This window comes from Scyliorhinus canicula, chromosome 7 (assembly GCF_902713615.1).
Source record: "Scyliorhinus canicula chromosome 7, sScyCan1.1, whole genome shotgun sequence".
Taxonomy (NCBI): domain Eukaryota; kingdom Metazoa; phylum Chordata; class Chondrichthyes; order Carcharhiniformes; family Scyliorhinidae; genus Scyliorhinus; species Scyliorhinus canicula.
The window spans coordinates 30023202-30042786 of NC_052152.1; the positions used below are offsets into that span (position 1 = coordinate 30023202).

General features: G+C 41.6%; 1 protein-coding gene across 8 annotated transcripts in view; it reads left to right on the forward strand.

The window, feature by feature from the left end:
• synj1 (synaptojanin 1) overlaps positions 1-19585 on the forward strand; it is a 131082-nt gene that overhangs the window by 103809 nt on the left and 7688 nt on the right. For 4 of the 8 annotated variants that reach the window (XM_038801659.1, XM_038801661.1, XM_038801660.1 and 1 more), the window contains 6 exons: positions 779-913; positions 5224-5262; positions 7561-7608; positions 8777-8847; positions 9000-9111; positions 12263-12492. In XM_038801659.1, coding sequence (XP_038657587.1) covers positions 779-913; positions 5224-5262; positions 7561-7608; positions 8777-8847; positions 9000-9111; positions 12263-12492 — 635 coding nt within the window. Of the gene's footprint in view, positions 1-778; positions 914-5223; positions 5263-7560; positions 7609-8776; positions 8848-8999; positions 9112-12262; positions 12493-18811; positions 18836-19585 lie in introns of all 8 variants that reach the window. The other 4 variants (XM_038801665.1, XM_038801666.1, XM_038801663.1 and 1 more) reach the window with 4 other exon arrangements.

A 19585-nucleotide genomic window follows, 5' to 3' on the forward strand; every position in this document is an offset into this window, starting at 1 on the left:
TCCTGAATTGAGCAGAAGCCACGTATTCTCATGAGAGAGCAAAAAAACACAACCAGTTTGGAGGAAAATAAATCTGGAAAATTTCTCAAATGCCTTTAGGCAATCAAATCTAGCCCAGGGCGCCACATTCTACAAGCTAGCAACTAACCTTGTGGAACTGCTATCTCTGGGAAAAGAAGTGCTTTATATCTAATCTATCCCTAGCCTTATGAATGTGTGCATGAACCTCGGTTTTGCCAATCTATGGAATTGAAATAATCTAGTCTATTGCTCATGATATATATCTGTCACATTACCCTGAAGTCTATTTCTGAAGTGATTAGACCCAGCTTTTTAAACCTACCTTTCTATGCTAACTGATGGCTACCTAAACAATGAAGATTGGATTTCAGAGATGAGGGTAAATTTATATTTTAAATGCAGTCAGCTTCTTCTAAATACTACTGCAATAAAAAAGACGTTAAATTCTAAGAAAGTAAATGATTTTATTTCTCCTTGACTTACAAAAAATCTGTTCTGCTTCTTTGTCCGACGGCTTGTTTAAAATAATAAAATGTAATGAGGAAAAATGTTGGCTGGCCTTCAGTGAACGTACAAATAGCATTTTAATTTGTGTGTTCCATTGTTGCTTTGCTTAATATTGGACAGTTTAATCATAGGCTACTTTCTTTAATTCACCTTGGTTATTTAACACTGTGCCATAACGGCCTAAAGCTCTGTCCATTGTGCCATTATTGTTGAATAATTGGTCATATATCTCAACTTTTTTGTAAATCAGATTCTTCAGAGTTACAGCAAGTTCCAACACAGAAGGAAAGCAGTCAAACCCTGGAACCAAAGCGGCTACCTCCACCACGACCTACCGTGCCCCCTTCGAGACCTCCTCCGCCACAAAGGCCACCGCCTCCTTCAGGTAACTAGTCTTAAAACTTTCAAGACATAATAGTGATGGAAGACAACTCAGCTGAGTATTTATTTTGTGCATAATAGAAAAGAACATTACTAATCCTACAAAATCAAGACTGTTGTTGCCATCTATGTACTGCTGGACTTGTAGGTTCAGTGCAGTACATGGCGATGTTTAATGTTTGCTCGCACTGGTGATAATCGCCAAGTGCAATGTTAAATGTAGTCCAATGTTAGCTTACTTCGGTAGTCAAAACAACAGTGGAATATGCAGCATCTTCTAAAGGTTTTTATGCTCTACGTATAATGGAAATAGGAAAGTAATCAAAGATCCCAAGATTTCTGTCCTACACGTGTGGTGCAGCAATGCCATTTGCACAGAAATGAACACAAGTATAATACAAATAACAAAAACTTTATTTTGCAAAAGTAAATGTAATTAAATATTAAGTAGTTTGATATTCCACATATGGCTTTGCTCCTGTATAAATTGTGGCTAAGCAGAAAGTATGTTTTGGAGTATTGATCATTAAGGTTCCATTCTATTCTTTGAGAAATAGTTTTTAATTAAAGTCTTTCACTGCTTGACATCGACTTGCATCGATCAACTTAGCACTTTCAGGATGAGTGTAGCATTTCCACACTAAATAGCTAAATTTTACTTCCGAATCCTAAATGCACCAGTGTCAATAAAAAGCATAGTTCAAAAGCTGAACGTTCCCAGATAATTTTGCTATTTTGGTTTTATGTAATATAATATATCTATTTTTTATAGAGTAAAAATAATGAATTTACATTTATATCGCACCGTTTACATCCTTGTGGTGCCCACAGACAATTTGAGTAATTTTGACACCGTGTAATGTCGGTTGTAGAATTAATCTGCTCGTTTTAAGATGATCATGTGATCTTTTAATTTAATCTGAGATAGCAGGCAGGTTTAACCTAATGCCTCATCTGAAAGATTGTACTTCCAGCGATGCACCTCTTCAGTATTGTGCTGAAATGTCAGCCCGGATTATGTACTAGAGCCTCTGGAGTAGAGCTTGAATTACAATGATCTTATTCTGAGGCAAGAGTGCTACTGCATAATTAAAGTGCTTGAATCTTAAAATGCTGCATATCCTTTGTACAAATTGTAGGAGCTGAACAAAACAAAAAGTCATATTGTATATAATTGGGAATAAGCACCTTTGCAAATAGGAGAATGACCAAATGACTATTATGTTTACCTAACTGTGACACCTCTGTATCATGTGTGGAATATTGTAACTCCATCAATCATATAGTAGATTCTAAGCTACAGCAGGACCATGGTGAACACCGGATGCTTTAGATTTGTATTTAATATCCCACAGAAGATCTTTTGTTATGTATTAGAATTGAGCAAATTTAATATCCGTGAAGTTAATATGCTGACATCCTGAACTATCGGTTACTATCTTTCACAACCCAAAAAAGAGGAGGTAGCAGCCGATACACATCCACTTACAAAGGCAAAAATATTTCTTTCACACAGAAATGTAGAAGGATCAGGGGATAGAAACCACAACAAATAAAAATATGAAAAATCCACTAATACTTTCTGTATTCCCAAAACCATCGGTGATCCTTGTACTTATTTTGGGCTGAATACCTGTAGATGATATAACAGTCCATACAGCTATAAAAATTCAAATTTAGAGTTCATTTTCTTGAAGCAAAGCCATCAAAGTAAAAACATTTTATGTCAACTTGTGTGAATGACTTTGCAGTGAAATAAAGAAAATCATTCTGATAGGGGTTATCTTCATATTGAGTTTTGTGGTTACCTCGGAGTGTGAATGGTTGGGATCAGTGGAGAAATAAAAAATACAATATTCCACACATGATGCTCTTCTCTCGGAGAGTAATGAGTCTTTGGAACTCTCTTGCTGAGTTTAAAGGCAATGGAAGCAAAGTCTGAATATTTTTAAGGCAGAGCTAGATAGATTCTTGAAGAGCAAGGGGGTGAGAGGTTTTTAGGGGTAGATATGAATGTGAGGCTAAAATCAGATCAGCCATGATATTATTGAATAGCGGAATGGGCTCGACGGGCTGAGTGGCCTACTCCTACTCCAAATTTGTATTATTGTATTTATAGAACAGTACAGCACAGAACAGGCCCTTCGGCCCTCAATGTTGTGCCGAGCCATGAATACCCTACTCAAACCCACGTATCCAACCTATACCCGTAACCCAACAACCCCCCCCCCCCCCCCCAACCTTACTTTTTAGGACACTACGGGCAATTTAGCATAGCCAATCCACCTAACCCGCACATCTTTGGACTGTGGGAGGAAACCGGAGCACCCGGAGGAAACCCACGCACACACGGGGAGGACGTGCAGACTCCGCACAGACAGTGACCCAGTCGGGAATCGAACCTGGGACCCTGGAGCTATGAAGCATTTATGCTAACCACCATGCTACCGTGCTGCCCCTGCTACCATGCTGCCCCTTATCTTGCCCTTCTCTTGAGATTTATTTTGGGGGCGGGGAAAGAAAAATGCCAGTCACTGCTTTGAAAATAGAATAGCAAGCAAGTATTAATTTAAATCGCCTATCATTTCTATAGTTTTGGGATGTTTTGAATATTATACACAGGTGGTAGAAGTGGGAAACTGAGGCCACTGATAAACAAGACAAAATAATAGTTATTGCTCTTGTGATATATGCCCTGTGTGCTACAGATGCAAAGAACATTGCGGTTTTTGGTTTATCTGGATTTCTAGAAATTATGTTGCTGCAGTAAATGTTCCTACTGATCACAGTTTGAACAGAATGATACATAATCCATGCGTATTCTCAAATGCATGTGTTTTGACTAAAATGTGTTTTCCTTTTGATCTATTTGTATTATTAACTTTGTTGCATGCTACTTTAATTTGATTACTTTTTTTTGTGAAGGCTGCTCTAATACAGCACCAACCAGTACATGCATAGTACCCTTAATGTAGTAAAACGTCCTAAAGTGCTTCCCAGGAGAGTTCTCAAACAAAGAAAATTTACACCGAGCCATCGAAGGAGATATTGAGATAAAGAGCAATGAGCAGTATTTAAGATGTGGAAAGAGAAGCAGAAAAGGGATGAAGTTTCAGGGGACCATTTCAGAACTTTTGTGCGTTGGAGGTGGAGTGATTAGAATCAAGGATACTTGAGAGCCAGAATTTGAGGAGTGCTGATACCTTGGAGGGATGTCGGACTGGAGGAGTTAACCAATATGGGGACAAGCCTTTGGAGGGATTTGACTACAGGATGAGAATTTTAAAAATAAGGAGTCTCTTAACTCTGATCCAGTATTGGCCAAAAGCAGACTGATGAGTGAATGGGACTTTATATGTGTTAGGATAGTAATGTTTTGGGTGACAAAAGCGAGCCTGGCTGAGATTGTTAAAATAACCAAGTTTGTAGGTCACAAAAAATTTGACTTTCTGTTACTAATGAACAACGCAATGGTTGAGTAGTCCCCATCCAAACACCACCACCGCCATCTTTTCTCCCCAACACCCCTTCATTGAAAAGATTGGGCGGTAGCTGGCTGACTTTAAATATGGTTGGGCTGCAGCAATAAAATGCTGGGACTACAAGCAATCCTGCAAAGAAGGAAGATGCCTCCCGGTCTTAAAAGATAAGTCTATGCATTTTGATCATGGAGGGATCGAAGACCCCAACGAACGGGGTGGAGGGTCGAATTTTAGAAGCCGGGGGAAGGCACAAAGTGGGGGTTGAGGGGGGGGGTGAGTTTTTATGTTTGGGATGGATGTCCCTGATATAGGGTAGCACCCCCTCCTCCTTCCTGACTTTAGGCTTGTGCTGTTTGAAGTTGTCGCTAGCCACTTTCTTTCTGCCTTCCCCAGCAGTTTGTATTATTATGGCAGTGGAGGAATGAGGTCCCTTAATTGGCTGGTAATTGGAAAATACCCCTCCCCCCACACAAAAAAATTAAAATGTACACGCTTAGCCAGTTTAGTCAGAGTGTATGTCAAAGAAGCAACGTAAGTTCGTCAGCCTTTGTGGAAGCTACAATATTTTTAATTGACTTGCAACGAATGAATTATAGTGCTTCAAAGAAAATTATTTAATCCATTTTGCTATTTCAAATTCAGGATTCATGTGGTCAATGAGTTGAGGCTTTTCAAATGTTTTAAAATTAAATGGCCTGTAGACAAGTATGTGATTTTCTAAATATTTAAACCTGTGTATGGCTTTACCTGTTTGTGTATTAACACCAAGCTTGCACATGCTTCCCAAGCATTAATGCACTTCTCTTCACCATCATTCTCTTGCTTCACTAAGGAGCTAGAAGCCCAGCACCTGCTAGGAAAGAATTCAAAGGTAAAGAAAATGAAATCTTAAGAGCCATTTTGGTGCATTTTTATAAATGCTAGCTCATTATAATATAGCCACTTAGAAGATATTCCGCATGCTGTGTGTAGAACTGAAATTGCTTCTTCTGTCCTTCCGTAAAGTAGATGGCTTTTAAAAGAAATAGTTTTTGCTTCCACTTTGCATTTTGTCTCTGAAGATCCCAATTCATTCTCAATTGAACTGTACGGCCTGGTACATGCCCTTGTGAGTTGTCAGTTTTAACAAAGAGTGTAAGTGTGACTTAGCCTTTCCCATTAATGTCTGAGAGAGAGATTTGCATTTTCCTTTCAATACACAAACTACGTGAACTCGCCATCTCGGCATAGGTGGCATACCCACTATGTACTTTAACATGTAACTAAATTTTGGATGAAACATTTTTTCATAGAATTTACAGTGCAGAAGGAGGCCATTCGGCCCATCGAGTCTGCACCGGCTCTTGGAAAGAGCACCTTACCCAAGGTCAACACCTCCACCCTATTCCCATAACCCAGTAACCCCACCCAACACCAAGGGCAATTTTGGACACTAAGGGCAATTTATCATGGCCAATCCACCTAACCTGCACATCTTTGGACTGTGGGAGAAAACCGAAGGACTCGGAGGAAACCCACGCACACACAGGGAGGATGTGCAGACTCGACACAGACAATGACCCAAGCTGGAATCGAACCTGGGACCCTGGAGCTGTGAAGCATTTGTGCTATCCACAATGCTACCGTGCTGCCCTACTGTGCTGTTTCTACTGACTGCTTATTTGATAATCCAGTTTTGAACATCAATGTTAATGCACCAGAAATAATAACATCCTTCTGTAGGAATAAGTACTGACCATCACCTTCCCTTCCCCATTGCATTGCTGAAGAATAGTCAATTGAGAAGCACAATAGTTTAGCATTTAGTGACTTTTAATGTAGTATTCCTCTGACCTTGCATGTGGAAAAATACTGTTAGTGTCTCAAAACCATTTGAAAACCAGACATTTTCTTAAGCTCCCTTGCATTATTAGATGAGTAAAATAACTTACCTGCTTGTTTGGTTAAGTGCTGGATTGGCACATTGACTAGTTATCAGCTTTGTGCATCTGTCTTTTCGTGCTCTGAGCAGCCCTTCACCCACAAACCTTCGAGATCCAAAGTCTGGCACAGATGTAGTCCTGAGGTTGCTGGTTTTGAGACTCTGTATCTGTACTATTAATAACACACTAGTATTAATAGTAGAAGTAGATTGTTAGTGCACCAAAATTTTCAATTGTTGTTTTCCATTAAAATTCTTACCTGAAAACACGCCCTGAGGAGGTGGTGGCATAGTGGTATTGTCACTGGACTAGTAAACCAGAGACCCAGAGTAATGTTCGGCGGCTCAAATCCCGTCACTGTAGATGGTGAAATTTGAATTCAATTAAAAAAACCCTGGAATTAAAAGCCTAATGATGATCATGAAACCATTGTCGATTGTCGTAAAACACATCTGGTTCACTAATGTCCTTTATCATAGATTATCATAGAATTTACATCTGTCCTTATCTGGTCTGGCCTGCATGTGACTCCAGATCCACAGCAAATTGGTTGACTCTTGATTGTCCCTCAAGGGCAATTAGGGATGGGCAATAAATGCTGGCTCAGCTGTGACAACCATACCCCATGAACGAATTTAAAAAGTAATCACAGTAGTAGCTTTCGTTTGCTTCTGATAAGTATTAAAGTGGAAACAAGACTGAACAACAAAAGTAATTTTACTTCTTTCACTAGCAACAGATTGTTTGAATACCCTATCAAAGATAAAGAACCAATATTCCCAAATCTTGTACTTTAGGAACTATTCAATTTACAACTATTTCACTTTACAGAAACTCCATCTCCATTTATATGCCCCTTTTGTTTGGGGGTCTTTTGTTAAGAACTGTAGCCAGTGTACTGAACAATAATCAAAAAAAGCGTTCTAATGAAATAGATAAGACTTTGAAGCATTTGCTGTCCAAAATGTTGCTCCCCACTCTGCTCAGTTCTGCTTGACTTACTCCCATTATTCATCTATCGAAAACACATATTCCAGAAATAGTATGGTATGGCCTATCTTCATTCCAGCAAGTGTACTTTTGTTTCCATGTGCAAATGCTTTTATAAAATGGATAAACCTGATATGAGGTAAATGATTAAACTTTCACCTGTGTTTTGGCTTGATTTACTTTTCTGTTTTCTGCCCTTGGTATATCCATTGTAATGGTTTCTGTGTAGAGAACATATTTTCCTTTTCTTTCATAAGGTCCTGGGGCACCCGTCAGTCCAGGGTTAGCTAGGAAGGAAATGGAAGGTAACTCTTGTTTGTGATGCAACAGAAGCTTAACGTGTTAGAATTAAATTAAGGAATTCTTTAAGCTTGTGGTAAAAATAACTAATTAGTCCTTGCATGTATAAAGCTGTAATAGTAGCTTCATTTATATGTAGAGATTTGTGGCTTGTGTTGGCTTCACTTCAACATCCCTGAGATAGAAATTCACAATTTTTCCATGAAAAGCAGAACATTCTGCTGCAGATATATAAACTGCATATGCCAATAATTTGTGAATAGTTATTTGAAATGTGGTACCCCACAAATGGAGATAGGATCTAGTGCCAGTTGACGCATGAATCTATATTTCTCTAACTCTCTCGTTCTCGCTCTCGCTCTCCCTCTCCTTTTCTCTTTTTTCTTTCTCTCTCGTGCACTCACTCGCTCGTACACTCACTCGCTTGCGCGCTCACATCGCTCTCCTCTTTTTCTTTTCCCTTTGGCTGTCTTCCCCTTTGCCCTCCCTTTCGCTCTCAATTCCTATCTCTTCATCTCCACCCCCAGCCTCCAGCTTATGCCTCTATTTCTCTCTCCTGCAACCGTTTACCAGTTCTTCGTCCAAGCTCTAGATAGTGCTGTGGCCAAGAACTTTAGCTATGAATCACTGATTGCCATAATTGACTTCGGTTACTGCAAGTGTCACCCTTGTCTGACTACCATACAGGATGGTAAATTTCAATAACGTTTTTATTCTAGACACAATTTAAGATTCAAAAACACTGTACCAAATCAGTCAATTGTTCAATTGCGAAGCACAATAATATAACATAACATTGGATAAACTTCATTACACTTAAAAATAAGCACCAAGTTTCTCATAAAATTTGACAGTTGAATAGGATAGGCAAATATAAAAGGAAGACATAATTTGCAAACTTCCCATCAAGGAAGAGGGTTTTCAATACAAGGCAAAGAAAAATCTGATTTTGTTTAAAATGGAAGCTTGGACTGACTGATTCATTAGGGTTGACTGAGTAACTGCATATTAATTAATGATTTGTATTCAATACAGCAATCAATTGCTTAAATCCCTCTATATGCTGCATTGTACCAAAAAGGCCAGCACAAGTCAGAAAAAAGACAGAAGGTAAACCTCTATCCAAACTGAAATGCTTTATTGCCACCCAGTGCTTTGTTTTTTTCTCTACAGGCCGTATCCAACCACCTCCAAAAGCAATCATCAATCCGACTAGTGCTGTAGCTGGTGCGACATCCAGACCGGTATGTTCATTAGAGTTCAGTACAGAAAATATTCAGCTACTGTTGTGCATTCAATGTTACCAAAGAGGGCAAATTAACTGCAATTGCAGTAATTATACTGTAGAGTAAATTGTTTGAAGCTTTTAGTTACATATCGGTTCCCTTTTCATTAGAGCATTCCACCACGAGCTGGGGTTATCAGTGCACCAGCTAATGTACCTATCAAGCCAGCCACAGGAGCACCATTCTCAGAAGCTCAAAGCAAAATTCCAGAACTGTCAAAAGGTTAGTATTTATAAGCATGTCAAAGGAAAATTGTTTCTAGAGTTTTCCAAATTTCTACTATTCCTGTTTCTATTTTTTTTTAATATAGTTTCCATCCTTCCCTACACTAATCTATAGTGCATTGAACTTAGAAAATGTCTCAAGACACTTTACTGAGGTGGCAGATGGGGGTGGAGGAAGAGGAAACGATTAGGATCTGGAAACAAAACCGTGAAAAGAGCGATTAGGTGGGGTGACCAAAAATATGATCAAAAAGATGGTTTTACAAAAGGCTTTTGAAGACAGAAATAGTAACGATGTGGAGGAAATTAATGATCCAATATTAATCCAAAGACGTTACAGCCAGGGGCCGAGGCAAAGAGAGGAGGGAATGGACGAGTAAGAGAACCAAAAGATGTGAGAGGGGATATAAGGCTGGTGGAGGTTACACAGATTGGGTTGGATGGGGCTATAATTGAGCACAAAACAATGTGGTGCGCGATCTAGGCGATCAATTGGAGTTTATTTAAAATTGTTGGGCATCAAGAAGGACGTCAGAAGAATTGGGTTTTGAGGCCCAAAAAGATTTTGGGGTCGGAGCAATTAAGGAAGGCAAGGTGGTGTGCAGACTATTGTAAAAAGTGGGGGAAAACACTTTAGTTAAGGATAAGATGTGAAGTTTGAAGCTTAGCTGACAGTTGAATGGGATGGCAGGGATTTGCAGTCTGTCACATGTCAATTGAGGGACCAGAGAGGAGGATGAAATCAATAACAGGAATTGAGCATAAGCGCACACTTCCTTCATACTGTTTAATCATAACTGAAGAAGTAATAACCTTTATTGTCACAAGTCGGCTTACATTAACACTGCAATGAAGTTACTGTGAAAAGCCCCTAGTCGCCACATTCCGACACATGTTCGGGTACACAGAGGGAGAATTCAGAATGTCCAATTAACCTAACAGCACATCTTTCGGGAGTTGTGGGAGGAAACCGGAGCACCTGGAGGAAACCCACACGGACACGGGGAGAATGTGCAGACTCCACACACACTGACCCAAGCCGGGAATCGAACCTGGGACCCTGGCACTGTGAAGCAACAGTGCTACCCACTGTGCTACCATGCTGCCCCATGGGCTGGCAGAGATATAACATTGCAATCATGGGCCATAGCCCTTGATTGCAATGTTATGTTCAGCCAGCCCTTTTCCTTTCCCCCTCCATGACCCAATTGAAATCAATCCTAGTCATAAGCTTTGTGGATGCCCTTTTAAACAAAAAAATCCTTTTACAACTACAGTACTGTTTACCATCCTTGTTTTTATTCTTTATTTGAGTTTTTCTCTACATGTTGGGTGCAAAATATTAAAGGTTTGGGTTGACCATTCCTTTTGCTGCCAAGAAAAATACAGAAGGGAAGCAAGGGCATCACGGTAGCACAAGTGGTTAGCACTGTGGCTTCACAGTGCCAGAGTCACAGTCTCGATTCCCCGTCTGGGTCACTGTCTGTGCGGAGTCTGCACGTTCTCCCTGTGTCTGCGTGGGTTTCCTCCGGGTGCTCCGATTTCCTCCCACAGTCCAAAGACATGCAGGTTAGGTGGATTGGCCATGATAAATTGCCCTTAGCTTCCAAAAAAATGGTTAGATGGGGTTATTGTGTTACGGGGATAGGGTGGAAGTAAGGGTCGGTAAGTGGGCCGGTACAGACTCGATGGGCCGAATGGCCTCCTTCTGCAACAAGTATAAACTGGTGTAATCTGTCACCAGTAGGTATCCTGCAGGAGCAAAATACTGAAGATGTTGAAAGTCTGAAGTGAAATCGGTGTTGGCAAACTCACCAGGTCAGGTAGCATCTGTGGAAAGAGAAATGGAGTTAATGTTTCAAAGTACCTTTTGTCAGAAACTGCTGAAAGCTCATTCCCTGAGATATTACTTCTGTTTTTGTTTCCATTGATGCTGACGGACCGGGTCAGTATTTTCTGTTTTTTGTGTTAAAATATCATTCAGTATTAATTGTTCAGATTTACACATCTGACCTGCCACCAGTTTTTAAAAATCTGGTCAAATCTATGGAAAATGAGTGAGTGATTCTAGATTGGGGGCGTGATAACTTTTCTAAGACGTTTTTCACATTCCGAGGTATCCAATTTCCACTTTTCTGTAAATATTGAAATGTAGGCCAGGACTTTGTTGGGTTGAAGGGGAGCTTGCCACCATTCGGAGATCTATCGAGGCACCCCTGTCAGTTTTGTGGGGGGAGGTCCAACGAAACCAAGGACGTTTCAAGCACTTAACTGGCTTACCTCCGGTCTTTCCCATGATCGAGGTCCCTAGCAGTGGATGTTCTGCCTGCCAAGCTCCCCATGTTGCAATCCCTGCAGGTGGTCTGTTTATCAGGCACCGAGACCCTGACTATGAGAGACTTCCCCAGGAGGCCACTGGCACACACGACCGGGTTTGTTGGGTGACCTGAAGGTGCAGGAATGCTGTGTGGCCAGCATTTGATCATTAAGCCACCATTGTTGAGGTGGTTCAGGGGCAGTGAGCTCATTAATGAACCTAATCCTGCCATCAGACAGGAATCCCGTGTCAGCCCCTTCTACCCTCCTATTTAATCAACGGAAGTTTTGTCATGTGGAGGACTGAAGCAAGGCCTTTCCCGTGATTAGGTGGGGCTGGTCGCCATGTTTCCAACTGCACCATTGAATCCGGCCCATAGTTGAAAAACTTAGAGATTCAAAGGAAACTTAAATATAATTTTAAAATGTAAAGTAAGTTGGGGCAGCACGGTAGCATGGTGGTTAGCATAAATGCTTCACAGCTCCAGGGTCCCAGGTTCGGTTCCCGGCTGGGTCACTGTCTGTGCGGAGTCTGCATGTCCTCCCCGTGTGTGCGTGGGTTTCCTCCGGGTGCTCCGGTTTCCTCCCACAGTCCAAAGATGTGCGGGTTAGGTGGATTGGCCATGCTAAATTGCCCGTATTGTCCTAATAAAGTAAGGTTAAGGGGGGGGGGGTTGTTGGGTTACGGGTATAGGGTGGATACGTGGGTTTGAGTAGGGTGATCACTGCTCGGCACAACATCGAGGGCCGAAGGGCCTGTTCTGTGCTGTACTGTACTGTTCTATGTTCTATGTTCTAAATGTGGCCTAACTACATTTCTGTGTGTCAATTAGGTCCAATGCTCTTGCCAGAACCACTGAAGCCAAATGTTGCTGTTCACCTTCCACTGCAACCTCCTCCAATTAGTTCCCAGAAGCTACAGGAGCCGCTTAAATCTGTTGGTTTGAAACCTATTTCTCAGACGCCGCCCCCTTCTCTTGGCTTAGATCATCTAGCACCGCAGGCTCCACCCCGCAGCAAATCCGCCCAGAACCTGCCAACGGAACCTGTTACTGCAGAGCAGGTAAATTAGATTACTTTTCTGTATATGTAAAGAATCTATAATTGAAAATTTTGCTTAAAACATTCCGGCATTTTCTTTTCTGCCATCTTCCAGAATATGATCCAGCTTCCAAGTACTTTAGCACAACACACGAGGGCCAGCACGGTGTCAGGGTGGTTAACACTGCTGCCTCACAGCGCCAGGGACTGAGATTCAATTCAGGCCTTAGCTGACTGTCTGTCTGGAGTTTGTACGTTCTTCTATGTCTGCATGGGTTTCCTCCGGGTGCTCCAGTTTCCTCCCACAGTCTAAAGATGTGCAGGTTATGTGAATTGGCCATGCTAAATTGCCGCTTAGTCTCGGGGGATGAGCAGGTTAGATTATGGGTTACAGAGATAGGGTGGGGTAGACAGGGAAGTGGATATGTCTAGAGTGCTCTTTTTTTTTTTAAACATGTATTTTGTTACAAGCATATCAAAACAGGTTACAGTGAACAAACACGCTGGGAAACATGCTTCCCTACAACCAACTATACAGTCTGTTCAGATGTTTCCTCTTTTTCACCCCCGCCCTCCCTGCGACAAACAGCCTCTCAAACACGGGCACAAACATCCCCCACCTTTCCTCAAACCCCCCTGAAGAGCCCCTTAACTCATACTTTATCTTCTCTAATCGTAGGAAGGCAGAAAGTCACCCAACCAAGCCGCTATCCCTGGTGGCAATGCCGGCCGCTACTCCAGCAAAGTTCATGGCCGTGCAATCAGAGGCGAAGGCCAAGGCATCGGCCTTCCTCCTCCTCCATGAACTCCGGCTTCTCTGAGACCCCAAATATCGCCTCCAAAGGATCCGGGTCCACCTCCTCCTCCATCATCACTGACTAAGACTGCAAACACTTCCACCCAGAGCCTTCCCAACTTTTTTGCAACCCCAAAACATGTGCATGTGATTTGCTGGCCCCCGTCTACACCTCTCCCACTCATCTGCTACCCCCTGAAAGAACCCGCTCATTCTCACCCGAGTCATATGCACCCTGTGCACCACCTAAAACTGTATCAGCAACAGCACGGTGGTGCAGTGGGTTAGCCCTGTTGCCTCACGGCACCGAGGTCCGAGGTTTGATCCCGGCTCTGGGTCACTATCCGTGTGGAGTTTGTACATTCTCCCCGTGTTTGCGTGGGCTTCGCCCCCACAACCCAAAGATGTGCAGGTTAAGTGGATTGGCCACACTAAATTGCCCCTTAATTGGGAAAAATTAATTGGGTATGTACTCTAAATGTTTTTTTTTAAAATAAATAAATATTCTGTGTATCAGGCTCATCCTTGCACATGAGGAGGTCCCGTTTACCCCATGCAGTGCCTCACTCCATGCTCCCCAATTGATCTCCCCTCCCAACTCCGCTTCCCATTTCTCTTTGATCTTCACCACCCGCTCACCTCCCTGCTCCCCCAGCCACTTGTATACATCCCCAATTCTTCCCTCCAATTCCACATCAGTCGCTCCAGGGGGTGTATCCCGGCAACCTCAGGAACCCCCTCCAGACCTTGCGCGAAAAGTCCCTAACCTGCAGATATCTGAACTCACTCCCCCTTGGCAGCTCTACCCTCTCCTTTAGCTCCTCCGGGTTGGCGAACCCTTCTTCCAAATACAGATTCCTCAACTTGACCAGCCCCACTTCCCTCCACCTGTATACAGTATCCATCCATTCTCTCTCCCCCCCCCCCCCCCCCCCCCCCCCCCCCCCCCCCCCGGGCTCAAACTCATGATTCTCACACAGCGGCGTTAGCACCGACATCCCTTCCACCCTAAAATGCCTCCTCAACTGATTCCATATCTTCACTGTGAACTGCACCACCAGGCTCCTTGAATACCTACTCGGAGCCATTGGCAACGTTGCCGTCACCATAGCCCTCAAACTAACCCCTTGTATGATTTCTCCTCCATCCTAACCCACTCTACCCCTTCTCTTCCCAACACCGCTGCACTTTGTCCATATTTGCAGCCCAATAATAATGAAGTAAGTTCGACAACGCCAAACCACACTCCCCCCGCTTAGAGTGCTCTTTCGAAGGGGAGGTGCAACTTGATGTGCCAAATGGCTTCCTTCTGCTCTGTAGGGATTCTATGATCTGAAATAGGGATTTTATGAATAGCTGGTGAACTAATTGTTCTCTGATTTACTGCAAACTAATTTAGTGAACAGAACATCTTCCTAATCCAGTACTATAGCATTTAAACATGTAGGCCAACCTGAGTCATCTTACCCTCCATTTCGCCCCCATATGTTATTGGACATGTGCATGGTCCACAGGGACAGGGTGAGCAGCAAGCAAGCTTGACCACGCTGGTATAAGACATGTCCATTTTAATACCTGGGTCTCATTCATCTACCTATTGAATGTTGCAGTCTGTGAATTGGGCAATAAGTACCATATTTCTGGTTAATAGACAGGAGCAAGATATTGGATAGCCACTGTGGACTGGTGGGATGGTGGACCCCGGATAGGGGGATATCTCCGGTTTTCTTGCAGAGAATGGCCCCTAAGGAAATTGCAATAAAAATTAAAAGTGCTCATTCTCTTGGACCTCCGTTATGCTTGTTTCACTGCCATGTCTAGCATTGTGCTTAACTTAAATATTTCATAGTTTAAATCGTGTTGGATCCCCAATTAAATCATTAGGTATAAACTTTAACATAAATGCAAGCATTGCTGCTTGTTGCTAAAATCTGGGAGCTAAATTGCTACTGGGAGGGGCATCGGGGAAATGGAGAAGTAAGTACATTCTATCTGTTTTAACGATGCTTGTCACATTCTTGTATACAGTGGTTAAAATTGGGGCTACTTGGTCAGTCCCACAGCTGGGTCCACCAAAGTTGTTTCTTTAGCACCTGCCTAATATTCTGTTCAAAAACAAAGTGCTGCAAATTCCGGTAACCTGAAATAAAAAAAGAAAATGCTGGAAATACTCAGCAGATCAGGCAATGTCTAAGGAGAGAAACAGAGGTAGGCCAGGATTTCATAGCCCCTCCTGTCCAACTGGATATTGCGGTCCCATCGAAGTAAATGGCAATTTAAATGGCCCACCGCATCAACCAGGAGGGGAAAGAGACATGCCATGGCAGGGCTGTAAAATCCTGGCCATAACATTTCAGACTGATGACCCTTCAACAAAAATATTTTCATTATTCTGTTATGTTTGCTTTTATCTGGTTTTACACAAGTATCTTTTTAAGACGACTTAATAAACTTGTTCTCAAATTAGTACTATGACGTGAATCCATTATATTTGTGATTGCAAGCTTCATTTTTGTGGGTATAGTACAACAGTCTTCCACATGGAATAAGAGGACTTGCATATATAAAACTGAAATATAAACAATCAAATGCTGGAAATATCCAGCAGGTCAAGCAGCATCTATAGATGTGGAGATGCCGGCGTTGGACTGGGGTGAGCACAGTGAGAAGTCTTACAACACCAGGTTAAAGTCCAACATGTTTGTTTCAAACACTAGCTTTCAGAGCACTGCACCTTCCTCCTTCACCTTTAGAATTTAGAACAGTACAGCACAGAACAGGCCCTTCGGCCCTCGACGTTGTGCCGAGCAATGATCACCCTACTCAAACTCACATATCCACCCTATACCCCCAACCCAACAACTTCCCTCTTAACCTTACTTTTTAGGACACTACGGGCAATTTAGCATGGCCAATCCACCTAACCCGCACATCTTTGGACTGTGGGAGGAAACCGGAGCACCCGGAGGAAACCCACGCACACACGGGGAGGACGTGCAGACTCCACACAGACAGTGACCCAGCCGGGAACCAAACCTGGGACCCTGGAGCTGTGAAGCATTGATGCTAACCACTATGCTACCGTGCTTCCCTGAGGAAGGAGCAGTGCTCCGAAAGCTAGTGTTTAAAACAAACATGTTGGACTTTAACCTAGCATCTATAGAGAGAAAGCAGTTACGAATGGCCTTGCATCAGGACCACAAAAAATTAGACACTTAATGGATTTTTAGAAAGTGAAAGAAGGGAGGGAAGGAAAAGAACAGAAAGGATGGTCTGTGATGAGGTTCAAGACAGGAGAGATTAAATGACAGAAGAGTTGGTGCAGGACAAAAGTGGTAATGGGACAAGTAAAGAAACAAAGGTGTGTCTGGATTATAGAATGATGAACAGCTACTGTCCGAAAGCAAAAATAACAGAAATTAGACTAAAACTGAAGCCTGTAAAGAATATGGAAACAAAATGAAAGAGATTGCAGTCTGAAATTGTTTATTTCATGTTAAATTCAGAAATGTAAAATGGAAGCCTTGTGTAAAATGTTTTTTCATATTCTCATTAGTTTCTTTCATTTTTTAAATCTCTGCATTTCAAGTGCTATTCCTTTTTCCCTAATAAGCTGGTCAGCTAACCTGCCCCAAACCTTTTTCAGTCCAGCTTTGGTAAAGATCATTGTGTGTTCCTTTACTTTTGTGTCTTGTACCTTTTTAAGATGTCAACTGATTAGCCTCAACTGGGATTAAATCATCATCATGTAGGAAATTATAGCTGTTAGTGCATGTACCAATTTTCCTGATGTCTGCCATTTGGCAGTCAATCATGGAATCGCGTTTTTTATTTCCTCAATGACTTAGCAATTTTGCACAATGAGTAGCTGAGCTATATGAACTAGTTAGCTCTGAAACTTGATCCTTTATTGTTCCTGAATTGGTTAATCTAAGATAGAGCAACAGGGCAGCACGGTAGCCTTGTGATTGCACAATTGCTTCACAGCACCAGGGACCCAGGTTCGATTCCGGCTTGGATCACTGTCTGTGTCGAGTCTGCACATCCTCCCCGTGTGTGCGTGGGTTTCCTCCGGGTGCTCCAGTTTCCTCCCACAGTCCAAAGATGTGCAGGTTAGGTGGATTGCCCATGATAAATTGCCCTTAGTGTCCAAGATTGCCCTTAGTGTTGGGTGGGGTTACTGGGTTATGGGGATAAGGTGGAGATGTTGACCTTGGGTAGGGTGCTCTTTCCAAGAGCTGGTGCAAACTCGATGGGCCGAATGGCCTCCTTCTGCACTGTAAATTCTATGATTGATAACAGCAGTACAATTTGCACCATTATACTTGGGTCAGAGGGAAGGATTGGTCACTGTTCCAACTTCTGGTTGCTGCTATTCAGAGGCCTTTTCTGGAAATGGGTATGTGTACACATCAGTGAGGTCAGAACTGGGCTCTTTGAGAACAGCCCTCAAAGGTTTTTTTTTGATGCACGCTGTTGCTGGTCAGGCTTGGAAAATAGCCATTTGAGCAGGATGCAATAGAGCACCTGGCACATTAAAAAACGACTCTTGCAAGAAGTTGTTAATACCTTCATGGAAGCGGGGACTGGAAAAGTAAAACAAGTAGTAAAAATTATTGGGGAAAATATCCATTGTAACATTAAAAAACAGATTTATATTTTTACAATTTATTATACCTGGGAATTTTCACAGTGCTTTCATTTAAAATTTATTAACATTTAAATTTTAAATGTGCTCATCTAATGACCAACCAGTGACTTAAGTATTGTAAAGGAGTTAAAAGTCTCTTTGGGCTTAAAGTGGCATTGGGATGATGCACTTGTTCATAGAAAAGGGGAACAAAACCAGTGGTTTACTTAGTAATCACCATCATGGTATATTTTGCCACTGAGAATGGTTGATGTTGAGACCATTGCATAATTTATGAGAAAAATGGCCCAATGCTTCTGTGTTCCATAAAAGTCTTCTCCCACCTTAACTTAATATCAACATATCTGTCTCCTTTCTCTTTCATGTGCTTAACTAACTTTCCCTTAAATGCATTCCATGTGTTGGAAAATTTATCCTTGTTGAATTTATTAGCGATTAACTTGTACTGATGGCCCCTAGGTTTGCACTCCACTAAACATCATCCCCACATCTAATCTATTGTACCCTTAAATGACTTTGTTAGCTTGTATTGCTACATTTAAAGATTTGTGGACCTGTACTCCTTGACTCGTTTGTGTTTCTATCCCATTTAAACTCTCTTCCGAAAAGTAGGTGGCCTCCTTTTTTCTCCTATCAAAATGTATATCACATTTACCTGCAATAAAATATATTCATACTTTATATCAATTGTTTTACATCTGTTTCACATATGTACATAATGTACACCATTGTGATCTTAAATAGAGATCCATTTTGGCCTATGTTGTAAATATTCAATTTGGAACAATTGAATTAAAGAAGGAAACTTGTCTTTGAGCAGTTGCTGTCCAGTAGCTAATAACCTTCTATTTATTGTTTTCCTCTTTCTGATATTTACTGTCTCTTTCTCACAAGCAGGAACAACCATCAGGGTGAAAGGTATTGAATTAATTTACAATTTCTATATGGTTCCATTTTTTTTCACTATTTTGATGTATGAACGTGCAAAGTCTCATACATCACCAATTTTGCCAGTCTTGTGAAATGCACTTTTCTTCATTTTGCAAACTATTTACCATAGCCTTTTACATTTTATTTTATTTATTATGTATGTTACACATAGTTATAAAGCTCATTGTATTCAGTTTACACACAGCTGTAAAAAAAGATTCATAAACATTTTTCCAGGAGGAAGAAAAGTGGTGTATTGCTACTCAGGTTTTCATTGAAGCTTGGTTGAAATATATCTCTGGTTAACAATTCCCACATGGACTTGGCTTTCTGATTGTCGTAGCAATAAATCAGTTTTAATGGAATGGCATTGAATAATGGTCCTTCACTCCTAAATTTTATAATGTTTCCAACTTTGAGATTATAAAGCTGCATTGCTTGCCAAAGAATATCTATTTCCAAAATGATCAAGATTCTAATACAATTTCGTTCTTTCTTGAATCGTATGGTGACAAGTGCATAATTTTCTGGCTCTCCAATCAAAAATATTATGTTCTAATTGTTAGTTAAAAGTATGAGCAGCCCAGAAATAAATGTATCTCGTTAAATGCAATTCAGCATTCATTTCAACAGCACAAAGTAGACGAACATGACATTTCGGGATTTTTTTTCCCAAATTGTATATTACTCCCACTTGATTGCTTCCTAACCATAAGACATTTGCCTGGAACTCCTATC